This window comes from Lepidochelys kempii, chromosome 7, assembly GCF_965140265.1.
Source record: "Lepidochelys kempii isolate rLepKem1 chromosome 7, rLepKem1.hap2, whole genome shotgun sequence".
In the NCBI taxonomy this organism is placed as follows: Eukaryota; Metazoa; Chordata; order Testudines; family Cheloniidae; genus Lepidochelys; species Lepidochelys kempii.
Genome location: NC_133262.1, coordinates 77,932,141 through 77,956,634, shown reverse-complemented (window position 1 = coordinate 77,956,634; position 24,494 = coordinate 77,932,141). Strand labels below are relative to the sequence as shown.

Genomic DNA, 24,494 nt, shown 5'->3' with positions numbered 1-24,494 from the left:
TTCATACACAACTCCTTGTGATCTATTTGTGTGCTCAAACTAGAAACTGTTGGCTTTTATAGCTGGATGTGAGCCCTCAGGAGTTTGCTGACCAATGCTATATGAACAGAGACCAAAAGTGACAAAATCAGAAACATTAGCATAAATCAACCATTATGAGTTGTCAGAAAGCTAACCTTTTCCGGACTAAAAATATTCTGCTCATGCAAAATTTTAAACAGTTGCTATACAAGGTCATGATGTCCACATCTGAAATATTGTCTCAAGTACACATTCACAGCCCATTCCCACCCAGATGTGCTACTGGATGTTATTTATTTTTTAAATTACTTTTGATGCATGATGTGCAGCCACTGCCCCCTTCTGGTTTTAGTCTCAGTTCTGTACACACCAAGTATATGCCCATGCAAGTGAAAGAGTGGCAAACAAGACTCTTTAGGTAACTCATTTTCTTTCCTAATCAGGTTTAGACAGGTTTTTCATTAATGTGTATTTTCACCATCATAAAATGTGGATGGAATCGAAATAATTTCTTTAACATGTTATGAGAAACAAATATGTAATTTTACTGCTTAAAATGTTTTCAAATATTCCATTTACTATTTAGCCTAACCTTAGAAGCATGATTCATATTTAACCAAGTGCTTTCAAAGAGTCAGAGCTCTGTAATATAAAAATGAATGGGTTTAACAGTTCTAGAACATATTACACAGTTAGGTTTCATTTTGGGCTAACCAACATTTATACAATATGTGCTAAATATGGAACAACGCTAATATATATTGAAGTAACAAATACAGTCAGAATAAAGTGTTACGAATTTCCAAACAAAACTCCTATTGAAGTCAGAAGCAGCTATGTCTGAGAAAGAAGTGTAGGATACAGTCCTATGTTTATGTAATTTCAATATGGTGGACAGAAAGTGTTAAATGATACTCGAGTTTTTAACAAGTTCAGCAAAAAATTTAATCTGAATTTAAGAAAATAATTGTAGATCAAAAATATATAATTACATGTTAATGACATTCTCTCCTTAATATAGCCGCAATGTCTTCATATGGTGTTCTCTATTGTAAGCCAACAATATGCATCTCCATCAGTGAAAATTTACGAAAATATTGTAGATGGGGGTGGGGGGGGGGTTGAATGCTAGAATCAGATCTAAAAGTACTTTACAATAGGAGGAACACAAAGGAGTGGAATTACTAAGAAGTTTAAAATTTTATCAGAAACTGCTATTTAGAAGTAGACTTCACTTTTATATTTTTGAACTACATATCCTTCTAATCCTTTTAGCTTACTAAGTATAGAGTAAATATAAATGATATTAGGAGACAGTAAAGTTGTGAAATTTGAATGAATATTTTCTCAAAAAACATTAGCTCAGAAGTTTCCTTTGTAAAAAAAATAATTAAATTCATGCCAACTGTGTTCTTTTGTTTTCGTAGATTTCTCTAAAACTCGGCACCACTTCTTGTCTAGCTACTCAGGTCTATTTTAATTTGTCTATTCTCACAGAATAAGCCTCTTCCTGCATTTGCAGTTTTTCGTTTATCTCAGTCTGTGAAGACAATCAGAAAAAAAAGTGGTTACGATGGAGCTATTTTGTGCTGCACATTGTCTTTGTGGTTTTGACATATTATAGTGCCTTAAAGACAGACATTTTCCTGCACACACCTTCCTGTTTTGCAGACATTATGATGTTCCAGCCTGTACTTATGTGATAACACTTTATCATATTACTGTGTACAATCCCAATGTAGTAGGTCTGCCATGAACAGGAAGTGATATTGGGACAGCCATTTTTCATATAACCTTAAATTAGGAGATAGGCTAATTTGTCTGTATTCTCAGACAGATTTCACCACTAACCACCAAATCAGAAAAATTGCTCTGGGGTTTGGTTATTGCAGTGTTTTCTTTTGCTGCAGATATTAGGTCTCTAGTGTAATACATGTTACTGACCCACTACTGGAACTTAGAAAGCATATTGGAAATGAACAATAAAAAAACAAGGTTCACGAGATGTTGCTTGTCTGTCTTGATCACATACATAATAATGAATATATATTATACATAGGAACTCCAGAATTCTGAAGCATTTCAGTGCTTAAATGCCAATGTAATATTTGCAATGAAGGTACATAGGATGAGACACATTTTAGCAAATTCTTTGGCAGTGATAATATGAAGCTGTCTGCAATTCTGCTGCCTGTAGAAATCTGGGCACACTGGATCTAATTCCATGAATATCAGAGGCCTTGGAATTTATGTAACCTTTTCAGTATGCATAGATGTATATGTCCATGGAAACAGATAGTGTTTCATAACAAAAATAGATCAGAAATGGAAAGAACACAAGATAAGGTCCTTTCAAGTATTTTAAGTTTTCTATGGAAGTCTGGAGAGGGTAAAAATATACTTCACTGTCTCCACACAAAATGATCATAGATTTAGGGCCAAATTCTCTATTAACTTCATATTCATTTCAATAGAGCTATGTAATTTATACCAGTAGAAATATTGGTCCTTAAAATCAAGTGCTGAATTCCATCTAAGAAAGTTTGTAGTAGGTTACCTTTTCAGTTAAACTTTAGGCTTTTAACCTTAAAATCCCTATTATTGCCATACTCCAACATACCAAGCAGTGATGGCCAAATCTCAAAATATTCTGAAATTCTGAAAAGTTTGGATAAAGCACCAAAAAATCTGAATTCTTATTTGAACTTTATCCAGATCTTATTTGAACTAAACTCAGATCTTATCTTATCTACCTTGTTCACTATGTTTGGACCACTGTCAAGTATAAACGAACAAGTCCATATCCCATTGATCTGGGTCTTCTAGGTGCATACTTAATCACTTTCCTGAGGAGAACTGAATCTCCAAGTTAATTCTCTCACTCACAGCCTAGCTGCCCTTCTGTTCCCATTCTTATATCCTTCTCTGATAAATGTCTTTAATGAAAATCAGCTGTCCCAGTGGCAGCTCCTGCTTCAGTCCACTACCATTACCGTCACACCTACTTTGAGCCAGCACTGTGATCCGACACTTAATGGTATTTCCTTGATTCAACCAGCACCAGAGGATGTATTACATCCATTGGAGAAACAATGCAGAGTATAAGATCACAGTTCAATGTCTAAGAATGTAGTGGAAGGATTTTGAATATGGATCAGACAGAATCGAATGATAAGAGCAACTGGGGGAGGAGGGTGTTAAAGAGCTGAGGAATCAGTTGCAGAAGAGACTGTGGAGGACAGTTACTATAATAAAGAGGATATTATTCTCTGGGTAGGTAACCAGAGCTTAATAGATGGAAAAAATGCATTTCTCACTTGATTCTGCAGTTCTTTTTCATGCAAAACTCTCAGTGACTTCACTGGGAGTTTTGCCAAGGTAAGGTCTGCAAGGTCAAGAGAAAAATATGTATTTAATTTCTTAGAAAAGATGCAGGTTCTATTTGCATGTATAGGAAATTCACAATTCAGGCTCAGACTTTTTCACCTATTTCTAATGACAAGTTGAATGGGAATACGGAATCAAACCTGGAAGGCATTGCACTGGTGTCAATTTTCCAGCTGATGTTTCCCATTCATGCATAATCCGTACAACTACAGTTTCTCAATATCAAACAATTTTCAGATAATGTGATATTGTTAGTAATAAACTTTCTCATTCAAATACGTATATCACTGTGAGCAAATTTGCACCATATAAGATTTTAATGGCATGTTCTGTTTACAACAGCTAATACAGAGTGATAGGTGCAATGAAGACAATAATAATGGATATTGAACAAGGTTTGGCTGTTTCTCTTCAGTATGTTCAGATGCTTGATGGAGCAGGATGCAATATGAGATGGTCAAATAGTCTATTCCATTGGGGCAACTCTTATGTAACTACATACAAAGAAACTAAAGTATAGACTAGGCTTACATATGTTTATAATACAGAACCTACATAATAATTGAGTGTGTGTATACGTTTCAAAGGTTGCATGTTTCTGAAAATTCATATTGAGCATATTCAATATGGCATGTGTTCTCTCACTGCATCAGATCCTACACTACTGAAAAGGAATTTTTCCATTGATATGAAAGAGAGCAGGATTTAGCCCATACTTTCTAAATAACACAGCAATTGTGAAGATGTGTTTATATGTTACTGAATCTATTTTTGGCTCTTATTACATGTGAGGTGACTAATTTGCAAGTTATGTATACCTGTTAAACCACATTCCTACAGCAGATGAATGTGTTGTTTGTCAGCATAGTGTGGGTACAGTTTACAGTCATTAATTAGTTAATTAACTACAGTTAGAATTAGTGAACATATTTCTAAAATAGTACCTGAAGGCTGCCAATAATTTCATTTGTGATCTGACCCAATACTGACTTAACATCTTCAATAGTGAACCCAGCCATAGGATCTATATCCAAGGATCCTGTTTCTGGTTGGAGCCCTTCGGGATGACATTCTTGATCGATTTCCTAATAAATTAAAAGTAAATGCCACGAGAAATGTTTCAGTTCGAACATTCCACTATTATATACAATATCAAAGTGTTGCCAGCCCAAAGGCACAACAGTAATGTGCTTTGCTGGCATGTGAGAGATTCTAATTTGGGAGAGATCTTCAGAGTTCTTTTCATTGGCCAATACAAAGAAGGCACACTGCTGAGACATTGTGATTGTTTCCTGAGGAATGGTGGGAGAGGCTGACTGAAAACATGACATACATGCTCCCTTGCTGACCAATTAATGCAACAACAGCAACTTCATTCAGTCTTAAAACTGAGTGCACATTATACCCTGGTAGCATAAGATGGACAGAGGAATCAAACTGGTGACTTTCACTGTGCTCCTATGGGAAAACGTGTGTGTGGGGGGGAGGGTGGCTCATAGTAGAAAAGAAGAAAAAAGAAACCCTTACCTCAGTTTCCACCTCTGATTCTGGGGGTAACACAATAAATGATGAATACATATCGTAAGATATACCTTCTTCGAGCGGAGCAGGGAAAAGTGTATCCATTGGTTTGACAAGTTCAACCACATTCTGTTTGGATTAAAAAAACCTCATTGTAATATTGGATTTAATTCTTGCTTACAGCTTTGTGAAGACTTTTTGAAAGGAAACAAAATGCTTGTCTCACAACAAACATAGTACGTTTTTGTTACCATCCAAGTGCTTGATATTGGAAAGCCTACTGACAACTATTACAGATCACTGTTTACTTTCTGACATGTGCTTCCAGGGGCCCTCATTTAAAACTGAACAATTTACCTGGAAAGAGCTGTTGATTTCCATAGGTTCCATAGCACTGCAGTTCCATATCCACATGGATAATGAAGTTTGGAAACTAAAGTGTTGGACATACCTTGAGGATTATTATAAAATATAAATTTGTCACTCCTGAATAAGAATGTTTGTTGTATCTTAGAGTCAAAAGTCCCAGTTCATCACTGCATTATTTTAATAATTCTAAAGGACTTATACTAGGGTTACACAGTGCCAAGTCAGGCCCCAAGATTATATGATGTAATAATCTTCAAGTATATTACTATAATTTAATACTGTTCATAAGTGATTATCTAACTATTGCTTCTAAATCAGAGAGTAAAAGAAACCAGTATAAATAATAAAAACTAAATTAGCTTTTTAAAATAAATTCAGATTTAATCATTGAATGTGTTTTTTGAAACATAGATAAGGTTTTTGTTTTTGTTAATTTGTTTATTTGGGGTGTTTTACCTTACAGTTTCCCTTTAAATAGAGTCATAGTTAAAGGCATGGAGGGACCAAAAGCTCATGACCTCCTATATATCACAGGCCACCAACACCATCCAACACCTGCCCATTTAAACCCAACAACCAAAATGAGACCAAAGTAAATGAGACTCACAGGAGACTAAATTATTACGTGGTATAGACAAAGAATAAGAGGGACCGAATTGCACCAGTGCTTGAGGCCCCTGCAATGGGAGAGAAATGATTAAGAGAGATATACCCAGATAATCCTGGCAAATGACCTGCAACCACATGCTGCAGATAAAGGTGAACCCCCCCAAGGGTCACTGCCAGTCTGATCTGGGGGAAAATTTCTTCCTGACCCCAGGGACTCTTCCCTCCTTTTCTGTTCTGAGTCTTATAACACCCTTGAATTATCAGATTATAACTAAATTACAACACAACTAGTTTCTTTTATAAACCATAACAGTAACAAATTCAAACAAAAGATATTAAAAAGTGCCTGACGTGGCAAGGTAGACTATGAAATATCTTGTTTAGTAATAACAGGTTTATGAGCAGCACTATACTTCGAAGCCAAAATGCAGTGAAAGGGCCATTATGAATTGTCCCTTCTTATATGTTGCATTCTTAATAAGTCCAGAGGAAAATTAGAATGAATGAATTGTGGTGAAAGCACAGAGCCAATGACTGCATTTAAATGAATCCTTCTAATGTAATACTTTCCTTTAAAAACTACAATTAAGTCTTTGTATTTCCTTAGAACAAAGCCTCATGTTTAACACCAGAAATGGTTCTGTAGTAAAATCTATTTAAAAACACAGAAGGAGACAGGGTCAGTATTATACTTCTGCTTATAAACAGTTACAATTTCCCTAAAAGAAACTTATAACTTTCTGAAGTCTGTGAATAGATTTAAGACAAATTACACTGATCTATATTAAAATATTTGTGCTGCTTATTGAAAAATTCTGAAGTTTTTTTTTATTTTCAGACTTATTTACTCATGACAAAATTGTGTTGTTCAAAATATCTTCTTAAATCACTAATTCTTGACCTGTGAGAAACAGTTTGATGGGGGAAAAGCTGACAAAATATTATGTTAAGGGATTATGCAATCTATTTGTGCTAATACGGTGTTGCACTTGCCACAGAAATGAGTCAGATCTTCACCGACTGCTATAAGTCCAGTGGTGCAAAGGAATCTTAAACCACCCTTAAAGTGGCTGATGAGGATTCCCCCATATTGGAGGAATCCTGGGCTGGCCCCACCAGTGCAGAGGGTGTCTTGATCAGCTGGGGACAAGGGAAGATGTGATAGAGACAGAGGAAGTGGAACTAGATCACAGTATGCTTTGCCAGTCTCCGGCTAGTGCAATGCTCCCAGGGAACCATGCTAACCATAACAAGTTACAGCTGCCCAGCCGCTGCTCTAACTTGCACTGGAGGTCAGTTTGGTGAAGGTGGTTTAGAGCCAGTTTTGGATCCCCCTTCAGCTGCACCAAGTATGACCTTGGTACAGCTGAGGATTGCACTTACTTGTTTCAATGTTACTCTAAACCTATAACCGTACACAATTACTTTTCATTTAATTCTTTTCTAGTGGAGGTTTGCATAAAAATGGAAAAGTCTTAAAAAGTAGTCATGTTGTTCCCCATGTATGCCATTTGTATTTTTTGTTGAGAACTAGCAGACTGCCTTTTTAGAAATGTGGGCATAGCACAGATAATAAAATAGTATAAAGGAATATTTCTAAACAGAACAATAGCAGGATTAGTAAGAAATTGTAATAAATGAGTTCTACAGATGTGGTGGTGGTTATAAAATTAACTTTGCATAAGTTATGAATATAGAATTACATTTCCCCCAGATGTTATCTGTTACTTAAATTAATGTTGCTTAAGTTACCATTGTAATACATTTTATCCAACACTGTATTATATTATTTAAGTTTCTATTGCATAAAAACAAGCAATGACATAACTTTTAATAGTGTATTTAAAGAGTTTTTAATATTCTATAAATGACTGTTTGGTATATCTTAATAGTCATAGCACAAATGTCCACTCTCAAAATATTATGGAGATTAAAACCAGCTATTGACTTATGCAGTAATTCAAGTCACTGGAAAACTCTGCAGTATTTACATATGCAGTATGAAGTGAACCACTCTATTCATGGAATAAATGTTAGAGTTTGAAAATCAGCAAAAGCTAATATTAAGGTCAGTTTGGATTTGCTAATATGTTTGCAGAAAATCAGAATCTACATTTGTTGCTTGTTTCTTCTTGAATGAGAAAATGTAATATTTTGGCCCAAAGCTCTATTTGCTTCAAGCTTTTTGTATCCTAAAGAAACTTTAAATTATTTTTCCCATCCTACAAAACATCTACAGTACTGTACTCTCCTCCACCTGATTAAAACTTTATTTCTTTGTAGTAAATCTTAACCAAAAGGAAGAAGTGCACGTTATATAAAGGATGAAAAATATTCCCAAAATTCTGTCTTATGGACCTGATCTAAAACCCAGTGATGTACCGGTGAATCTTTCCACTGATTTCAATACACTTAGAATCAGGCCATATATGAATGATAGCAAAATTAGAAACTATTCCTTGTTTCTTCTGTATAAATCCACACACCATACTTGTGGATATTTAAATGGTATGCCTTAGGGCCACATGATACCTGCAGAGCCACACAGGCTTATCTCTAAAAAGTGCCTTAAGTGAGATTTCTTGTGACCAAAACACTTAATGCAGGATCTGCAGGATTTTACCAGCTACTCTAAACATGCTTAACTCCAGATCTGCAAATCATTGGGATGAAAGTCTGTGGTTTATATGGTAGAATACTTGGAATGAATAAACTAATGACTAGAGCTCTAAACTCACACTTTTGGCCAAACCACCAGTTTAGCCCCATCTTCAAGCACATATGCATACAATTTGCCTACTGTAGCTGCTTAATAGGCATTAAGCGGAACACCAAAATTCTAAAAGAGCACCAATTTTATGGGGAGGCTGCTGCTGCTAGCACCTCAGATACATTGCTTATACTACTTAGCTGCAATGTGGTGTGCACATTTGAGGACATAAGCAAGCCAAAAGAGTGAAGGCTGTTATCGGCCAAACAATCATTCCAAATATAGGACCTATGAAGTCTGAATAGGATGGCAGAACTGAATTCTACACTAATCAGGGGCTAAATTTTTCCTCAACTTTCTTTACTTGCATGGGAGTTGTGTATGCACATTCAAGGGCAGAATTTGGACCACATGAAAACAACTACAATTACATAAAAGAAACAGAATAATAAATCACATTTCTTCTTTATTTTCCTTTTCTTTATCTTAGCATTTATGTTAATCCATTTTAGAAGTGGGTTTCTCAGCTATAGGAACTGAGCAATAAGAAAATACTTGAACTGTGAAACTCAACTTCACCAGGAATGAATCTGGCCCAAAATAGCTATTTTAAATAATTTGGTGCTATAACTAAATTCACAAAACAGGATATTTCCCCCCACAAAGCCGTAAATCAGTCAGTGACTTCTGGCCTCAAGGACATCAGTGTCATCTGAAATGTGGTAATTTATATTAATGAACATCAATATTAATTTTTAAATAAAAATAATTTGCTGCAGCCATTATGTTTACATATGGGATATTATTTATTGGTTGTGTTCCTCCTTTCCTACATTTTGCCCATAAATTATTGTAAGGAGAAACAGAGTCATAGTTATAAATATTTTCCCCCTGAGTTTAATCTTGTAAATATCCTCTTACTGTTTCAGTGCAAAAGGTACTCCCCTGTTAGCCAACAGGCAGGATTTTCTTGCTACTCCAGCAACTGCTGCCAATTTAAATGCTTGGGCAACTAGAAAAGGGTGCTCCTACAGAAAGCAACCAAACCCTTCCTTTCTAGAGGCCCCTCTGTGGAAAACACCTCTTAATGTCACATTCAGGGGCTGCCACAGTTTCAGGGACCAAAGAAAAGGAATAGTGCCTCCACTTTACTGGATTGCAACATGCTTTCTTTGTTTTTAACCAAGTTTTCAATTAATATTGCCAATTCTTAATACATTACAGACATCATGGACGGGACAGTGAAAATATTTCCAGTGTGCTTCCACACGGAAGGCATCAACGCAGTACTGATTCACCTTGGAACAGTAGCTGTAAATTCATATTGTGTTCACAGTAATGCTAACCTTCATGGAAACATGGGATTGCATGAGAATTTCAGCTTTCATTAAAAAAAACAAAACGTTAGTGTCTAGCCCTTGTGGTTGCTGAGAAAAGATTGGTTTCAGAGTAGCAGCCGTGTTAGTCTGTATTCGCAAAAAGAAAAGGAATACTTGTGGCACCTTAGAGACTAACCAATTTATTTGAGCATGAGCTTTCTTGAGCTACAGCTCACTTCATCAGATGCATGCCGTGGAAACTGCAGCAGACTTTATATATACACAGAGAATATGAAAAAATACCTCCTCCCACCCCACTGTCCTGCTGGTAATAGCTTATCTAAAGTGATCGTCAGGTGGGCCATTTCCAGCACAAATCCAGGTTTTCTCACCCTCCACCCCCCCACACAAATTCACTCTCCTGCTAGTGATAGCCCATCCAAAGTGACAACTCTTTACACAATGTGCATGATAATAAAGTTGGGCCATTTCCTGCACAAATCCAGGTTCTCTCACCCCCCTCCCAAAAACCACACACACAAACTCACTCTCCTGCTGGTAATAGCTCATCCAAAGTGACCATTCTCCCTACATGTGCATAATTAAGGTGGGCCATTTCCAGCACAAATCCAGCATATGTGTATGGGGGTGGGGGGGATGTGAGAAAACCTGGATTTGTGCTGGAAATGGCCCACCTTAATTATGCACATGTAGGGAGAATGGTCACTTTGGATGAGCTATTACCAGCAGGAGAGTGAGTTTGTGTGTGTGGTTTTTGGGAGGGGGGTGAGAGAACCTGGATTTGTGCAGGAAATGGCCCAACTTTATTATCATGCACATTGTGTAAAGAGTTGTCACTTTGGATGGGCTATCACCAGCAGGAGAGTGAATTTGTGTGGGGGAGTGGAGGGTGAGAAAACCTGGATTTGTGCTGGAAATGGCCCACCTGATGATCACTTTAGATAAGCTATTACCAGCTGGACAATGGGGTGGGAGGAGGTATTTTTTCATATTCTCTGTGTATATATAAAGTCTGCTGCAGTTTCCACGGCATGCATCTGATGAAGTGAGCTGTAGCTCACGAAAGCTCATGCTCAAATAAATTGGTTAGTCTCTAAGGTGCCACAAGTACTCCTTTTCTTTTTGAGAAAAGATTGCAAATATAAATCATTGAGGCTCAAAAACCAGAAGGCAACCCAACATTTATTATTTTTAAGTCAATACCATGACTTCTTGGGGCTTGACTCATGATTTTCAAACGCTTGGAGTTGGCAAAACTGAGGTAATACCTCTTTAAGTCATGTACAGTGTTGTAGGAGTTTTTTTTTTTGTTTGTTTTTTGTTTTTTTTTTAACACCAGAAAGCATGGCTCCTGTGTGTTTGAACCCTGCAAACTACTTACTGCTATCCCCCCCTTCTCTCTCACGGAAGTTCTGCCAGCAAATAAAGCACAGAAGCTGGCTCCAATGTAGGTTGCAGGATTTTGTTAATATAGACGCATACTCTCCCTGAAGATGAAGACTCACAGAGCATGTGTGGTTGGCACAACTTTTACAAACTGGCAGGCCAGCCTTGACATTCTTGGTTTGAAATCAGAGTTGTTCATTATATACAGAGATAGAGATATCTGAAATAAAAATCTAGGGACATTTGGACACCAAATGTCCATCTTAGTCGTCCAAACATTTTAAAACTTAGATGTTTTACCAGTCATAGGATACAATTTAGAAGACATTAAATTTGTACATGGCATGTGTAGCTACATCTAGGTGATGGAAAATAACCTTTCAGAAGAACTGTTGCCTATAAAGCTTCCCGGTGAGCCGCAAAGCAAGCAGTCAGAAAGGTGACAAAACCAGCCTTAGATGAACTGTATGAATTGAACAACTGCCCTCAGCTTGGCAAAAAGAAAATATATGCAGTTGCATGGACAAGAAACAAAAGCAAGGAATATGGAAGAAACACACCATTTGTAAAGATGTGGGGGCAGACTGCTTGTGATGAGAAACACAATATGTAACTATGAGAATACTATGTGAATCTAGTTAATGCAAACTCTTTATATGTTACACTAAACCAGTGTCAATTAATAATTATGGATATTGATAATCTGTCAGAGGCAGTGGTCAAAGACACACTGCTGAAGATGGCACCCGGAAAAGCAGCAGGTCCAGACAAAATCATGATGGAAATTATCAAAGCCTTGAGAGAGGTTGGTCACACTGCATGTAACTCTTAGAGCTGTGGTTCTCAAACTTTTTTTTTCCCACAGACCTCTTGAAAATTGCTGAGGGTCTTTCCAAATGTTGTTTGTACAGTTAGCTAAGTATTGTAAAGCGCTTTGGATAAAAGCACTATATAAAAAAAACCCCTTAATTAACAACATTTTTTGTTCTACAAATAAAAGCACACAACTTATATTCTAATACCAGTAGTACCACCTTTCTAGTGTGATGGATGTGCCCTCTCTCCCCTGCTGTGGCAGCCGCCGAGCTGGGGCTGGGAAGGAGGGCTGTCTCTCCCCAGCAGCCGCAGCCCTGGAGCATAAGCAGCCCTGCATGTCCCAAATTCCCCTCACCCCCTCTTCTCACCTCACTACCCCCTCCCACATACCTCCTATTCCCCCCAAGGCCACCAACTCACCTTACGTGTGTCTTCTCAGGGGCCAGGCACCTAATTAGTGGAGCCACGCCTGCATGGCTCCACTAATTAGGTGGGTGACCCTTCATTTGTTTGTATGCGGCCACCCAGGCTCGCACCTTAGAGGGAACTATCCGTGGACCACCTGAATGGAGCTCGCGGACCACTAGTGGACCACAGTTTGAGAACCTCTTTCTTAGAGGGAATCTCTTAGATGTGATGGTCACATCTGCAGAATAGTGGAGCCCATTTGAAGATAGGAGCAGTTTGGTTGTAGAAAAGGAAAAAGGAAGACAAATGTTATGTTCATTGTTAGACAGCTGGTAGAAAAGAAGCTGGAAAGGAAAAGAGCATGGCTGGGCTTTCCTTGAACTGGAGAAAGCATTCAACAAACTACCAAGTTGACTGCTGGTGCCTTTGATACGATTCTATGAGGTACTGGAGGATCTTGTCCAGATAATGTTAATGTATGATGGTTCTAAGAGAAAAGTGCAGATGTCCTTGGCCTTTGGTATAGTGGAAGATTTCAAGGTGAAGGCTGGATTCCATCAGGGATCAGCATTTAGTTCATTACTATTCATAACTGATGGATTTCATAATTAAGCAAATTCAAAGAGAAGGTGGGACAAAGATGATCTATGCAAACAATATTGCACGAATGGCTAATAGTGAGGAAGACTTCATCCAGGTGATTCACACCTGGAACAGGGAACTAACACATTTTGTCTCTAAATGAGTAAAAAAAAAAGCCTGAAGTCCGGTGTGTGATTCACACGGAACCAAGACAGATGAATATCATCAATGAGGGCCTGCTCCTACATCGGGTTTCTGAGTTTAAGTACCTTAGGGGATGGGTTAGTAGCAAATGGAGAACACGACAGAGAACTGCAAGCAAGATGCCTGATCGCACGGGAAGTCTGGTGCAAGGTAAGTGCAGGATTTAAGATACATATATTGATTATATCTTACAAGTTAGTCAGTGAGGTCAGAGGAGGGATTTATACCTTTAGCGAAGACTCCCTTCACTTCTATCTGCTTGAAAGGGAAGATGGCAAACAGATGTGCCCGCGTACCTGCTGAGTTTAGCTGTACAAAGGCCTACCAACGTTTTGAATACTTCGGTGTAAAAAATGTGGTGGCACTACATTTGTCTCCTGTGAGCCCACCATAGTAGCAGATACTAGAACTGTGCCCGGAGCTGCAGGTTACTCACTCTCGGTTCACTGGGGCAGTTGCAGCTTCTCAGACTTCATCTGACTATAAGGGAGGTGTTAGTGACCCTCATCCAGAGCTAACATGCTACAAGTGTGAGGGAAGAACCCTGAGAGGCATAGGCTGAAGTTCATGTCATGTTCTTCTGGAATTGGCTTTCTGCTAATAAAACCAAACTGTAGAAGGGGGACTTTTTGATTCTGTGATTAGTGGCTAGCTTTTGCCTGAAGCTAGACAGAGATTCCACCAGCTCACCTATTCTGTGAAATGTCAAGGCCTTGCCTGTCATACAAATGTATAGTACATTCTTCTCTTATCTTATGCCTCTGATTAGAGCACTCTCTGCATTCAAGAGTGGTCATACACAACTCCTCCTGCCCCAAAATGAAACAAAACAAAACCACCACCCAAACCAAACAAACTATGCATTGTGTGCAGCCGCCTCCAACTGTCAAATGGCCAGGAAACAAATTGTCTAAATTCCTCTCAGCCCATGGGTGGATCCAGTATCATTACGCTACCCTCCTCAACTAATTCTCAGCTGATGTATAAGTAAAATAGTTGTTTAATTTTTAAAAAGTTGGCATTAAAAAAACCACTAAACATAATATTGATTTTAAGCTAGTAGGATGTACAAATTGCTCATGTGATTTAAAGAGTGCAATATGGTGTTTCTTTTTAATATGTTGCACTATAAAAATGTTCTGATATAGGGTGATATAAGGACAGAAATGTTGCATCCTGTGCTATTAGACATAAAATATAAAGAGCATTGGCTTAAGTCTTTGCCTTGGAATGTGTAAGTTTCTGTTAAAACAACAAATTGTCCTGTGGACTATAAATTCAGTTTCTGTTTTTACTGGAATCACATTTTGCTTTGGAAACAAGCATGCAGAAAAACAACCAGTAAATATTTTAAAAACATCTCAAAACAGGCCCGGTTGTGAGATCAGTTGCTATTATTCTTCCTCTGTGAACTGTAATGTGTTTTAAATCCATTTCCATATTTTTAATTAACACCTAGTTCAAACAAAATCTTACCGTAGGTCATTTTAATCACAAATGAAAGAACAAGTTTATTTTATCAGAAAATTGACTAGAGACTGTTTTAGTGACTTATTTTCATGTTTGTATCATTAAAATTAAGTTATTAACATGCATTTCTGGATTCATGGATGTATACTCTGAAACAGTTATCCTCTAAAATTTCTAAGTTACAGATTTTAAGTTGCACCTCTGCATGTGACACTAATTTGGGGTATTACCAGTTTCCATCTTCAGACTACAATATTTGATCAACACTCATCAATTTAACAAAATAAAATACATAGCTTAAAAATACGAATCTTAAAATGATTGTCAAGGTATCAGTATTTCATGACAGTTGGGCTGCTGTATAAATTCTAAGTCAAGAACTCCAGCCATATTTTTTTTGATCTGAAAGAGACCATTGGTTCAGTATACCATATAAAAAGTTGACCTACTTTACATCCCACTATAAGCAAGCCAATACTAACTGGCTCTCTACTTTTATAGTACATGTTCATCAGTTTATTTATGTTGGGTCAGAAAGTAAGTTGAGTATTTGGGGGTTGATTAAGCTGTATTGTATGTTCCTGCAATTTATGTTAAATAGAACTGTAGTTATGGACCGGGCTATGTTTTTGTAGTATGACCACTTACCAACATAAAAACTAATTTAAATTTGGGTTAAATCTGCCGTGGTGGATGATTGGAAATAAACTTCCTCTTGGTTAGCTGCCAAAGCTATCCGCACCTTGGATGCTGTGAGTCTGGTTGGATTGGAGATAGTTATTGAGAGGGTATGAATCTCCTATCAGAAGGTTTTTCTTCTCTCCAACAAGGGTTGGAAAGTTTTGGAGAAGACATTTTCCAGTTCTGTTGGGTTGTAATGGTTTCTGATGGAAGAAACCATTTCCAACAGAATAATTTTTCCTTGAACTGAGTTTAAACATAACAGTCACTTAAGTCTGTATCCCCCACCAACTGTAATTTAATCTCCATTCTTAAAAAAAAAAAAAACAGCTGAATTTGTTTGCACAAGATCTTCATAATCATGTAGAATTTTATCTCAACCTGGGATTCATGGCAAAGATTTTGAGCTTTAAAATTATACTAAATTTAATCTTTAGTAGCTGCAGAGAATGTGGCATTTAAAATGGCTGTGTTTGTAGATATTTTCTGTTTGTTGGCCACTTTGGATTTCTAAGTGACTATAAGTGAAAGATTTTGTTATTGACATCCTTGTTTGTAACTGAATGTTCAAATGATTTGATTTATCACTGTACGCCTGTTACATGTAATCTCAAGCATTAACATTTCAGTTTCAGTTCTATGTCAAAAATTATGGAGATTTAAAGTTCAACGAAGCATCACCATAGCACTGAGGCAGAAGCCTTGACTCTTGAGATTAGTGACTGGATAGATAAAGTTTGTGATGTACTCTAAAGGGAAAAAAGCCCTTGATATATACAAATTGTACCTTGTTCTAGATGCATATTTTACAACTCTATGTTTAACACTTTAAAGGGACTTTGTATTTTTTACATTTATAAATTAATATTCCCAGTAACCATATAAAGGTGAGAAATATTTTCATAAGATCATGTAAGTGGATAAGGTTACAAGATTAAATCTGAATCTTGATATTCCCCTCCCACCCCCCACAATCAAATGCATGTCAGTATCCTTGGGGACAGATGGACTGGCAGAGAAAATGATTATGAGGGGTGTGAAGACAGTTGTGTCTACAATTAGAGCAGTATCTCCATCATGGTCAGTTCTGGAGGAAAAATGTCAGAAGAATTTATTATTTACTCATTCTGAGAGCACCTATTACCATGGCAGCAATGCTCTTCAGTTCCAGATAAATGAAACATAAAACAAACACAGTTAATCCAATGTAAATCAAAAGAAATGTACTTTGCATCATTACCTGAATGATACTAGGCTATGAGAAGACAGCCAAGGGGATTGAATGCTAAAGCTCTGCACCCCTGACAAAGCCTAGCACCAGAGCTGTTGGGTTTCAACCTGACCATCAAAACGGGAACCACATCAGGAACACCAGTCATGTCAAGACTGCAGGCCAGAGAAGCTGAGGAGGGAACAGATTTGGAGGCAGGCAAATGTCGGGGGGCGGGGGGGGGCGGCTGGAGACAGCAAAGGAAAGGTGGGAAAAGCACAATACAAAATCAGTCTTCTGGAGGAGAAAAGGCTTGTGCGGTGGCTCAATGAGATGAATGAGGGAGAAATGGGAAGCAGCTAATGAGAAGAGGTGGGATGGCTACTGGAGTGGCCAGGGGGTGAATGAAAGTGAACATATTCCTCTTTACAGATCCGCCTATATACTTTATTCTTGAGCTAAACCACCCCTGCTATTGGAATCCTGTATTTGTCTTAAGCATTAACTGCCCTAAGTGCCAATCTGTGTCAGGTGAGTAAGTGTCTTGAAAGAAACCATCAACATTAATTTCAGTTGTGATGCAAGTCAAAATTTAAACTAAATTCTCCAGAGGTAAAACAACAGCCCCATAACCAATGCCAATGACTCCATTCAAAAAAGTGGTTTGAGAAGCATCATATTCCTCTGGCTTACCCAGCCACCCTTTTACATAATCCTCTATCAACCTGGACAGGCTACCGTACATTTTATTTATATAAAATTAATAATTTTATGAAGCACTTTGTCAATGCCTCTTTCCCTTATGTGGTTTTCCTGCTCTAGCCCTTTCCCCATCTAACATTGGCAGAGTATGAAATTATTGATATACTTATATTATTCTAGTGCCACAGGATATGTCCGCACTGCAACTAGACACCCACAGTTGGCCCGTGCCTGCTGACTCAGGCTCATGGGGCTTAGGCTAAGGCTTGGCCTACACTACAAACATATGTCAGTATAACTACATCATTCAGGGGTGCAGAAACTCCCGGTGTAGACAGTGCTATGCTGATGGGGGGGCTTCTCCCATCAGCATAGCTTCTGCCTCTCAGAGGTGGTGTACCCACATCGATGGGATAAGCTCTCCAGTTGGCAGAGGTAGCATCTTTAATAAGTGCTACAGCAGCACAGCTGCACCTGTGCAGCTGCAGCGCTGTAAGTGTAGACAAGCCTTAAGGGGCTGGTTAATTGTGGTGTAGACATTTGGGTTTGGGTTGCAGCCTGAGCTGTGGGACCTTCCCGCCACAGAGGATTCAAGAGCCCGGGCTCCAGCCCGAGCCTGAACATCTACACCACAATTAAACAGTCTCTTAGCCTGACCTCCATGAACCTAAGTCAGCTGGCACGGGTCAGCTGTGGGTTTTTAATTGCTGTGTGGACATACCCAAAGAGCCCCACCAAGGGCCATCATCCCACTGTGCTAACTCCCATCATTGGCATTGGGCTGGTCTTTTACATCAGCTAGAAATACTCATTCCTGCATCAACAGACATACTCTCTCTCCAACGCACAGAATGTATCCATCCCAGGGTGCACCTATGCAGCTGCTATTTATCATATTAGACTAAGGCATTTTAAAGCTTGACTAAATAACACAAGCTAAGAAACAACTATGCCAAATATAAAGGCCAAATTTTTAGGTCATGGCTTCTAATTTTACACATAGTATCATTTGCAGCATTTATACATGCAAGTATTGCTTCCAGGAGCTCATTATATCATTTATACATGCTAATAAATTATATCTCCTGCAGAACTCCATATGGAAAAACTACAGATTGACAAGAGGCCCCATTTAGGAAATAAGGCTCCAAAACCACAAATAAATTTGTTGATGATGTGAAATATCCTAAGTGCATGTTTTTGTCCATCTACAGCAAATTAGTCTCAAGACTCCACCCTAGTAGAAGCTCTTCCAATGGAAGGAGGTTACATATACCACAATAACATCATATGCAGCTCCTCAGCTCATATTGGAATGAAGTCAGCAGCTGATTTAAAAGTTTTAACAATTTTTTTTGGCAACTAAACTTGTTCTTTAAATTATTAAAATTGTTTGTCTTCTTTAAATATATATGTCAATTGGTGTTTTACTAGCTCCCATCCCCATCCCAACCCCCCCCCCATTTTAATTTTCTCATTTGCAGCATCTCCTGGCAGAGCACAGAAGAGAAAGCACAAACCTTTGTCTAGAAAGTAATCAGCAATCTGATTTTTTTTTTATAAATTAGAAGTTGCTGACGGGGAAGCAGACAGAAGCATGCTTTGATCATGATACACATCTTGATCTCTTTTATCATTTTTAAAAAACAATAATATTACAACCAAAAAATCATCATACAAGTTTTTCGATCAAAGTGCATCACTGTCTGCTTTCCAGTCAACATACTGCCAGAAAGCTGGCAAGCTACCCAGAAAGAGCAGGCAGCAGCTGGTAGATTTGATGATCATCTATGAACTCTCTAATGTACAAGATTAACTGTTATGTCTCCATCTAGCGGTCTAATGCATTTGGCAGGAAATTCAAAGTCAAGGAGATTTTTGCCATTGACATCCTGTGAGCAGGCTTTGGCACAAGATTTTTACCATTTTGGAAATCTGTAGGTAACAAGAAAGGCAGAGAGACAGATACTTAGGCCCCATGTACCATACATAAGTGTGGTAAGTAACCACATTATAGATTGTTTAAACAGAGTTCTAGCTAAAATGTTTCTGACGTCTTTTGGCGAGCAGGTGTGTACCGAGCCAGACTTTGCAGAGTTTTATGCTTATTGTCTCAATGATTTTCTGATCAAATTTACTCCATTTCCAAGTAACAAGTTTTTGTTACATCCCCCCTGACCCCTCCAACTACAAGGTAAGCTTGGGATCTGAAAAGCAACCTATGTTTTTAATGGCTTGCACATCTTCACCAGTTAACACATCTCAGTTGCATCTGGGTAACAGGTACTTAATGAACAATTGTGGTATACACCTCTGCACGCTCTGTGGATGATATACGTGTGTGTGTGTCGCAGATACAGCAGTTTCCTGCAATATCCTTGAAATTCTTATTGAATCAAGTATCTTCGGTTCCATTCTACTATATGCAAAGTTTATATAATACTGTGGGCCAGAATCGTATGCAACCTCTGTACGGGGGAGATGTGGTGTAAGGCCTAGATGATCAAAGGACTACACTGAACAACATGCCATACAAGAATGGACTTTTTGGGACAACAACATGTGAAGAGGATTTCCTGGGAAATATCTAGGGGGACAGGAGTGCAAATTCCAAAGCTCTGGTTCTGCAAAACCCCAACCTTTTGAAGCTATGCCCCGAGGAGTGTCTCTTTCTCTGGCTGATCACCTGTTACCTGAGGCCAAGATCAAAGGCCTGAGCTGCATAAGGGGGAAAAAATGAACTATTTATGTTGGTCTGGCTTTGAATCTGAGACAGTTATGAACTTGTAACCCTGAGGAAAACCCATTTGTGTGTTTTGAAGGACTAACATCTACTAGTCCAGACATCTACTGGATTTGGGGTGACCTCTGGGAAGCTTTTTAAGCATATGTATACATTCTTTTATTGTTTTTAAATGTCTACTCTCCAATGCTTACACCTTAAGAATAAATGTGCTTGCTTAGAAAGAGTTGTGTGGTAACCTGTAACTGCTGGCACCTACAGTTGTTTATAGCCTCTGAAGAGAAAGCACTGCAGGTCAGTGATGGGGCCAGAACTAGAACCCAGGTCTGGAGTCCTAGATTAATCAGACCACACTGCCTCTCTGGTTTTTAGTCTCCTCTAACAGCAGCACAGTGACCACTAGCACAACATTTGGACATGTGTTCATGATAGCAATTCAGAGGAAAGTAGCACAATGAAAAATCACCAACACCAAAGAAAATTCAGGCTGCTGTAGAATCTGGACTTCTCCCATCCAAATACAGATCAGGTCCAAACCTCCTTAACTTGAGAAACCTGTTGAGGTCACAACCCAACAGAGTACAGTTGCACTTAATGTAAGGACTGCAGTGGAAACAGGTGATCTTTTATTTTGCTAGATATTCTTTTTAATAAGATGTGTGCTCCAAGGCCAGTGTTTTGATTTGGCACATATAAAATGTATTAATGTAACTCATGCATACCTTTATGAGATCCATTTTCTATTGTATTCTACAATTTCGTGCACTGAAATTAAGTTTATTACTCTATAAGGAATTAATCTAACGGGACTCCAGTATAATAGCAACTGATATATACGCAATATGACCTAAACCAGCACACTAGAAAATGTCAAATGTAATCAGATATCTTCCATTGTTGTTTGCAATGCTGTTGTAGCTGTGTTGGTCCTAGGATATTAGAGAAACAAGGCAGATGAGGTAATCTATCTTTTATTGGACCAACAACCGTTGGTAAAGGAGATAAGCTTACGAGCTCTTCTTCAGCTCTTGAAGGTGCAACAGACTTTTTCTCTTTCACCAACAGAAGTTGGTCCAACAATAGATTTCCCTCATCCACCTTGTCTCTCTAAATTTAATCCAGAAGAAGATCTACCTTATAAAGATCACCTTATCAGAAAAAGTGTTATCTTTCAAGAAACTTAGCTGTGTGAACTAAAATAAATCTGATATCTACCACAACTGTTGTGCTAATTTATTATTGTTTTTATTTGTGCAGGTCAGAGATGAGTTATTTCAACCTAAATTTAATTCTCTCTATTTCAACAAGAAATAGGAACCCAGGATATTCCATAAACTGTTTGTTGTGATAGAGGTTTTATATTTTTATTAGGTAAGCACTCACCATTTTTGATTTCTCAATGTGCAGCATTTGTGAACATAACAAAGACTAAACAAGTATGCTTTAGAATATTAGGAAAAAGAAACTGCTGACTGCATGGTGAAGAAATAATGATTTATAATATATGGATAGAGGCAATAACTGGATAGCAAGCTGTACTCAAAAAAGCCTTAACTCACAGATCTGACATCAGAAAGTCATAACCCATCGATCTGAAATCAGAATGATGGATTATGACTAAGAATATGAAGGTATGTCAGTTTCATGAGCATTCCGGGAATTGTAGTTCAAATTGTTTTACTGAGCTCATTTGAACAATTTCAGCCTTTTCCAATATAGCTGATGCACTAATATTTTTAAAAGTAAAAGTTTTGTTGGACGCATATATTATTTTTAAAAACCCAGAAAATACAAATACTATAGGCCACTGTGAGTTGCGTTGAATTTTTGTAAATTACAGCTGGCCATCTATTGTTCTCTCCTCATAACAACACTAAAAATCTAGTCAATTTTCAACACATACCTTTTATGTCAACAAGAATTTTTGCATTATTAAAATTTGGAGGTGAAAAATTCATGCTGCAAAGTGAAGGATTAATTGCAGTGATTTGAGCCAGGCATAATGTGGAATGGCACTGTGCAAGCAAGCTATTGCCGATGCATCTTAAGGCTTGTCTCCAAGAAACAGCAATGCACACTACAGGGGTGTTATTTCTAAAGCGCACTAATGTGTTGCACTAACTGGGGTTGTGTAGACCCTGTTAGTAGTATGCACTAAAAGCTCCTTCATGCGTTTTAGTGTATTATTGTTTGAAACCAGTTTTAATGCACACCACCACGGTCAAAACAGAGCAATTAATGCACAACACATTAGGGCTCCTCAATCACACCTCTGTAAGTGTGCATTACCCCACCATGTAGAGCAAGCCCTTAATTTTGATCCCTAGTATTTCCACAGCTTCAGCCCTGGGCACTTCTTAAGCAGAGACTGCTTAGAAATGCAAAGAAAGCATTTGAGCGGTATTGACATATTCACAAAATAGAGCTGGGGTATAGTATAGACCAAACTCATTTTCTTTTTGTGACAGACAATAGCTAGACCTGGAAGTCTACTCTCAAGTGGTAATAGGTTAATATATTAACCCAATATGCCATCTAGTCCCCTCAAAAGAGGTCTTTTGAACTACACCTTCTTAATGAAAGCAAGCATGAATAGGGCCATTACACCAAAATTCAGAAAGTTCAAAGACGCTTATATTGGGCTTAGTGTACTTAGCTACATATTAGCATTTGACAGCAAGATCTGCTAAAAATTTCCCCATTATAAATCAATGCAATCATCTATAAGTGATCTAATGCTTCACGGGAATTCAATAGCTCCAGATAGCTATTTGTCACAAAGTTTGTTCTTCCCTCAATAATTACCAAAAGCCAAAGGAAAACCCCTCTTGAAATATAAATATATGGCCAAATATTTTCAGTTTGTGGATACATTAAAATGTAATTATTTATCTTCTAATAAACATTATCTTGCAGAAGAATTTCATCTGGTCACAAGGGCTGTAGTCAGGAGTTACAGGGCCCAGGACATAAAACGAGCCCCCCGTCCCCTATCCATTTCTGTATTTTTGCACAAATTTCCTCCCACCCCCACATTCACATTGCTTTTCTCCCCATCCATTTTCTCCTCACCTAACCCCATTTCCTTCAATGTTTTTTAAAAACTTTTAACAGCTCTCTAACCAGTATAATTGTGCTAATTTTCTTCTGCATTCATATTTATCTTACTAAATGTTCCCAAGTGAGGTCACTCAGGAAGGGGCCACACTGCAGTCAGGTAACTGAGCTAGCAGATCTTTATAATGGATCAAATCCTGGTTCTATCAGCGTCAACATGAATTCTACCATTGACATCACTAGGGCCAAGATTTCACCCAAGGAACCCTGGGTCCCATGCTCAACCTAGTTTAAGGACAGTATACAGCCTGTGGGGCAATAGCTATTTTCATTTAAATCATTTAGGGCAAAAACAAGATGTTGTTAATAAATTGTACAGAAACAAATTTTGGACAGCTAAATATAAAGTGGCTAATAATAATAACTGACATGTTACATAGTGCCTTTCATCCAGAGATCCCAAATCTTTCACAAGCTTTCACAGTCACCTCTTGAAAGGAAGCCTTTAAACACCAATCACAGTCAGCACTACACAGCAGATTCATATTTATAGATTCTAAGGTGACCATATAGTCTGACCGCCTGTATAACACAGGCCATAGAACTGCCACAAAATAATCCCTAGAGTATATCTTTTTAGAAAAATTATTCAATCTTGATTTATAAAAGGTCAGTGATGAAGAATCCACTATGACCTTGGTAATTTGCTCCAATGATTTAATACCCTTACTGTTAAAAAATTATTTGATTTTCAGTCTGAGTTTGTCTAGCTTCAATTTAAGAACCTAAGAATGGCCACCTGTATCAGACCAATGGCCCTTGTAACCCAGTATTGTGTCTCTCTCTGACTGCAGCCAGTGCCAGATGTGTCAGAAGGAATGAACAGAGCAGGGCAATTTTGAGTGATTCATTCTCTGACATTCAGTCCAGCTTCTGGAAATTGGAGGTTTAGGGAAACCTGGAGCATGGGTTTGTATCTTGGCTAAGTTCCAGCCATTGGATCATGTCATACCTCTCTCAGATAGACTGAAGAGCCCACTATCAAATATTTGTTTCCCATGCAGGTACTTATAAACTGTAATCAAGTCTTCCCTTAACCTTTTCTTTGGTACGTTAGCTCCTTGAATCTATCGCTGTAAGGCATGCTTTCTAATTCTTTAATCATTCTCATGGCTCTTCTCTGAACCCTCTCCAATATATCAACATCCTTCTGAATCATGGACACCAGAAGTGAACACAGAATTCCAGCAGCAGTCACACCAATGCCAAATATAACAA

General features: G+C 38.0%; 1 protein-coding gene across 3 annotated transcripts in view; it reads right to left on the bottom strand.

Annotated features, from left to right (window-relative positions):
• Positions 1-575: 575 nt before the first annotated feature.
• The window catches only part of CABCOCO1 (ciliary associated calcium binding coiled-coil 1), a 64,560-nt gene continuing 40,641 nt past the window's right edge, over positions 576-24,494 (bottom strand). For all 3 annotated transcript variants that reach the window (XM_073353419.1, XM_073353420.1, XM_073353421.1), the window contains 3 exons: positions 4,936-5,058; positions 4,353-4,493; positions 576-1,561 (listed from right to left, as the gene is read on the bottom strand). In XM_073353419.1, coding sequence (XP_073209520.1) covers positions 1,493-1,561; positions 4,353-4,493; positions 4,936-5,058 — 333 coding nt within the window. In that variant the 3' untranslated portion in view covers positions 576-1,492. The remainder of the gene's footprint in view (positions 1,562-4,352; positions 4,494-4,935; positions 5,059-24,494) is intronic.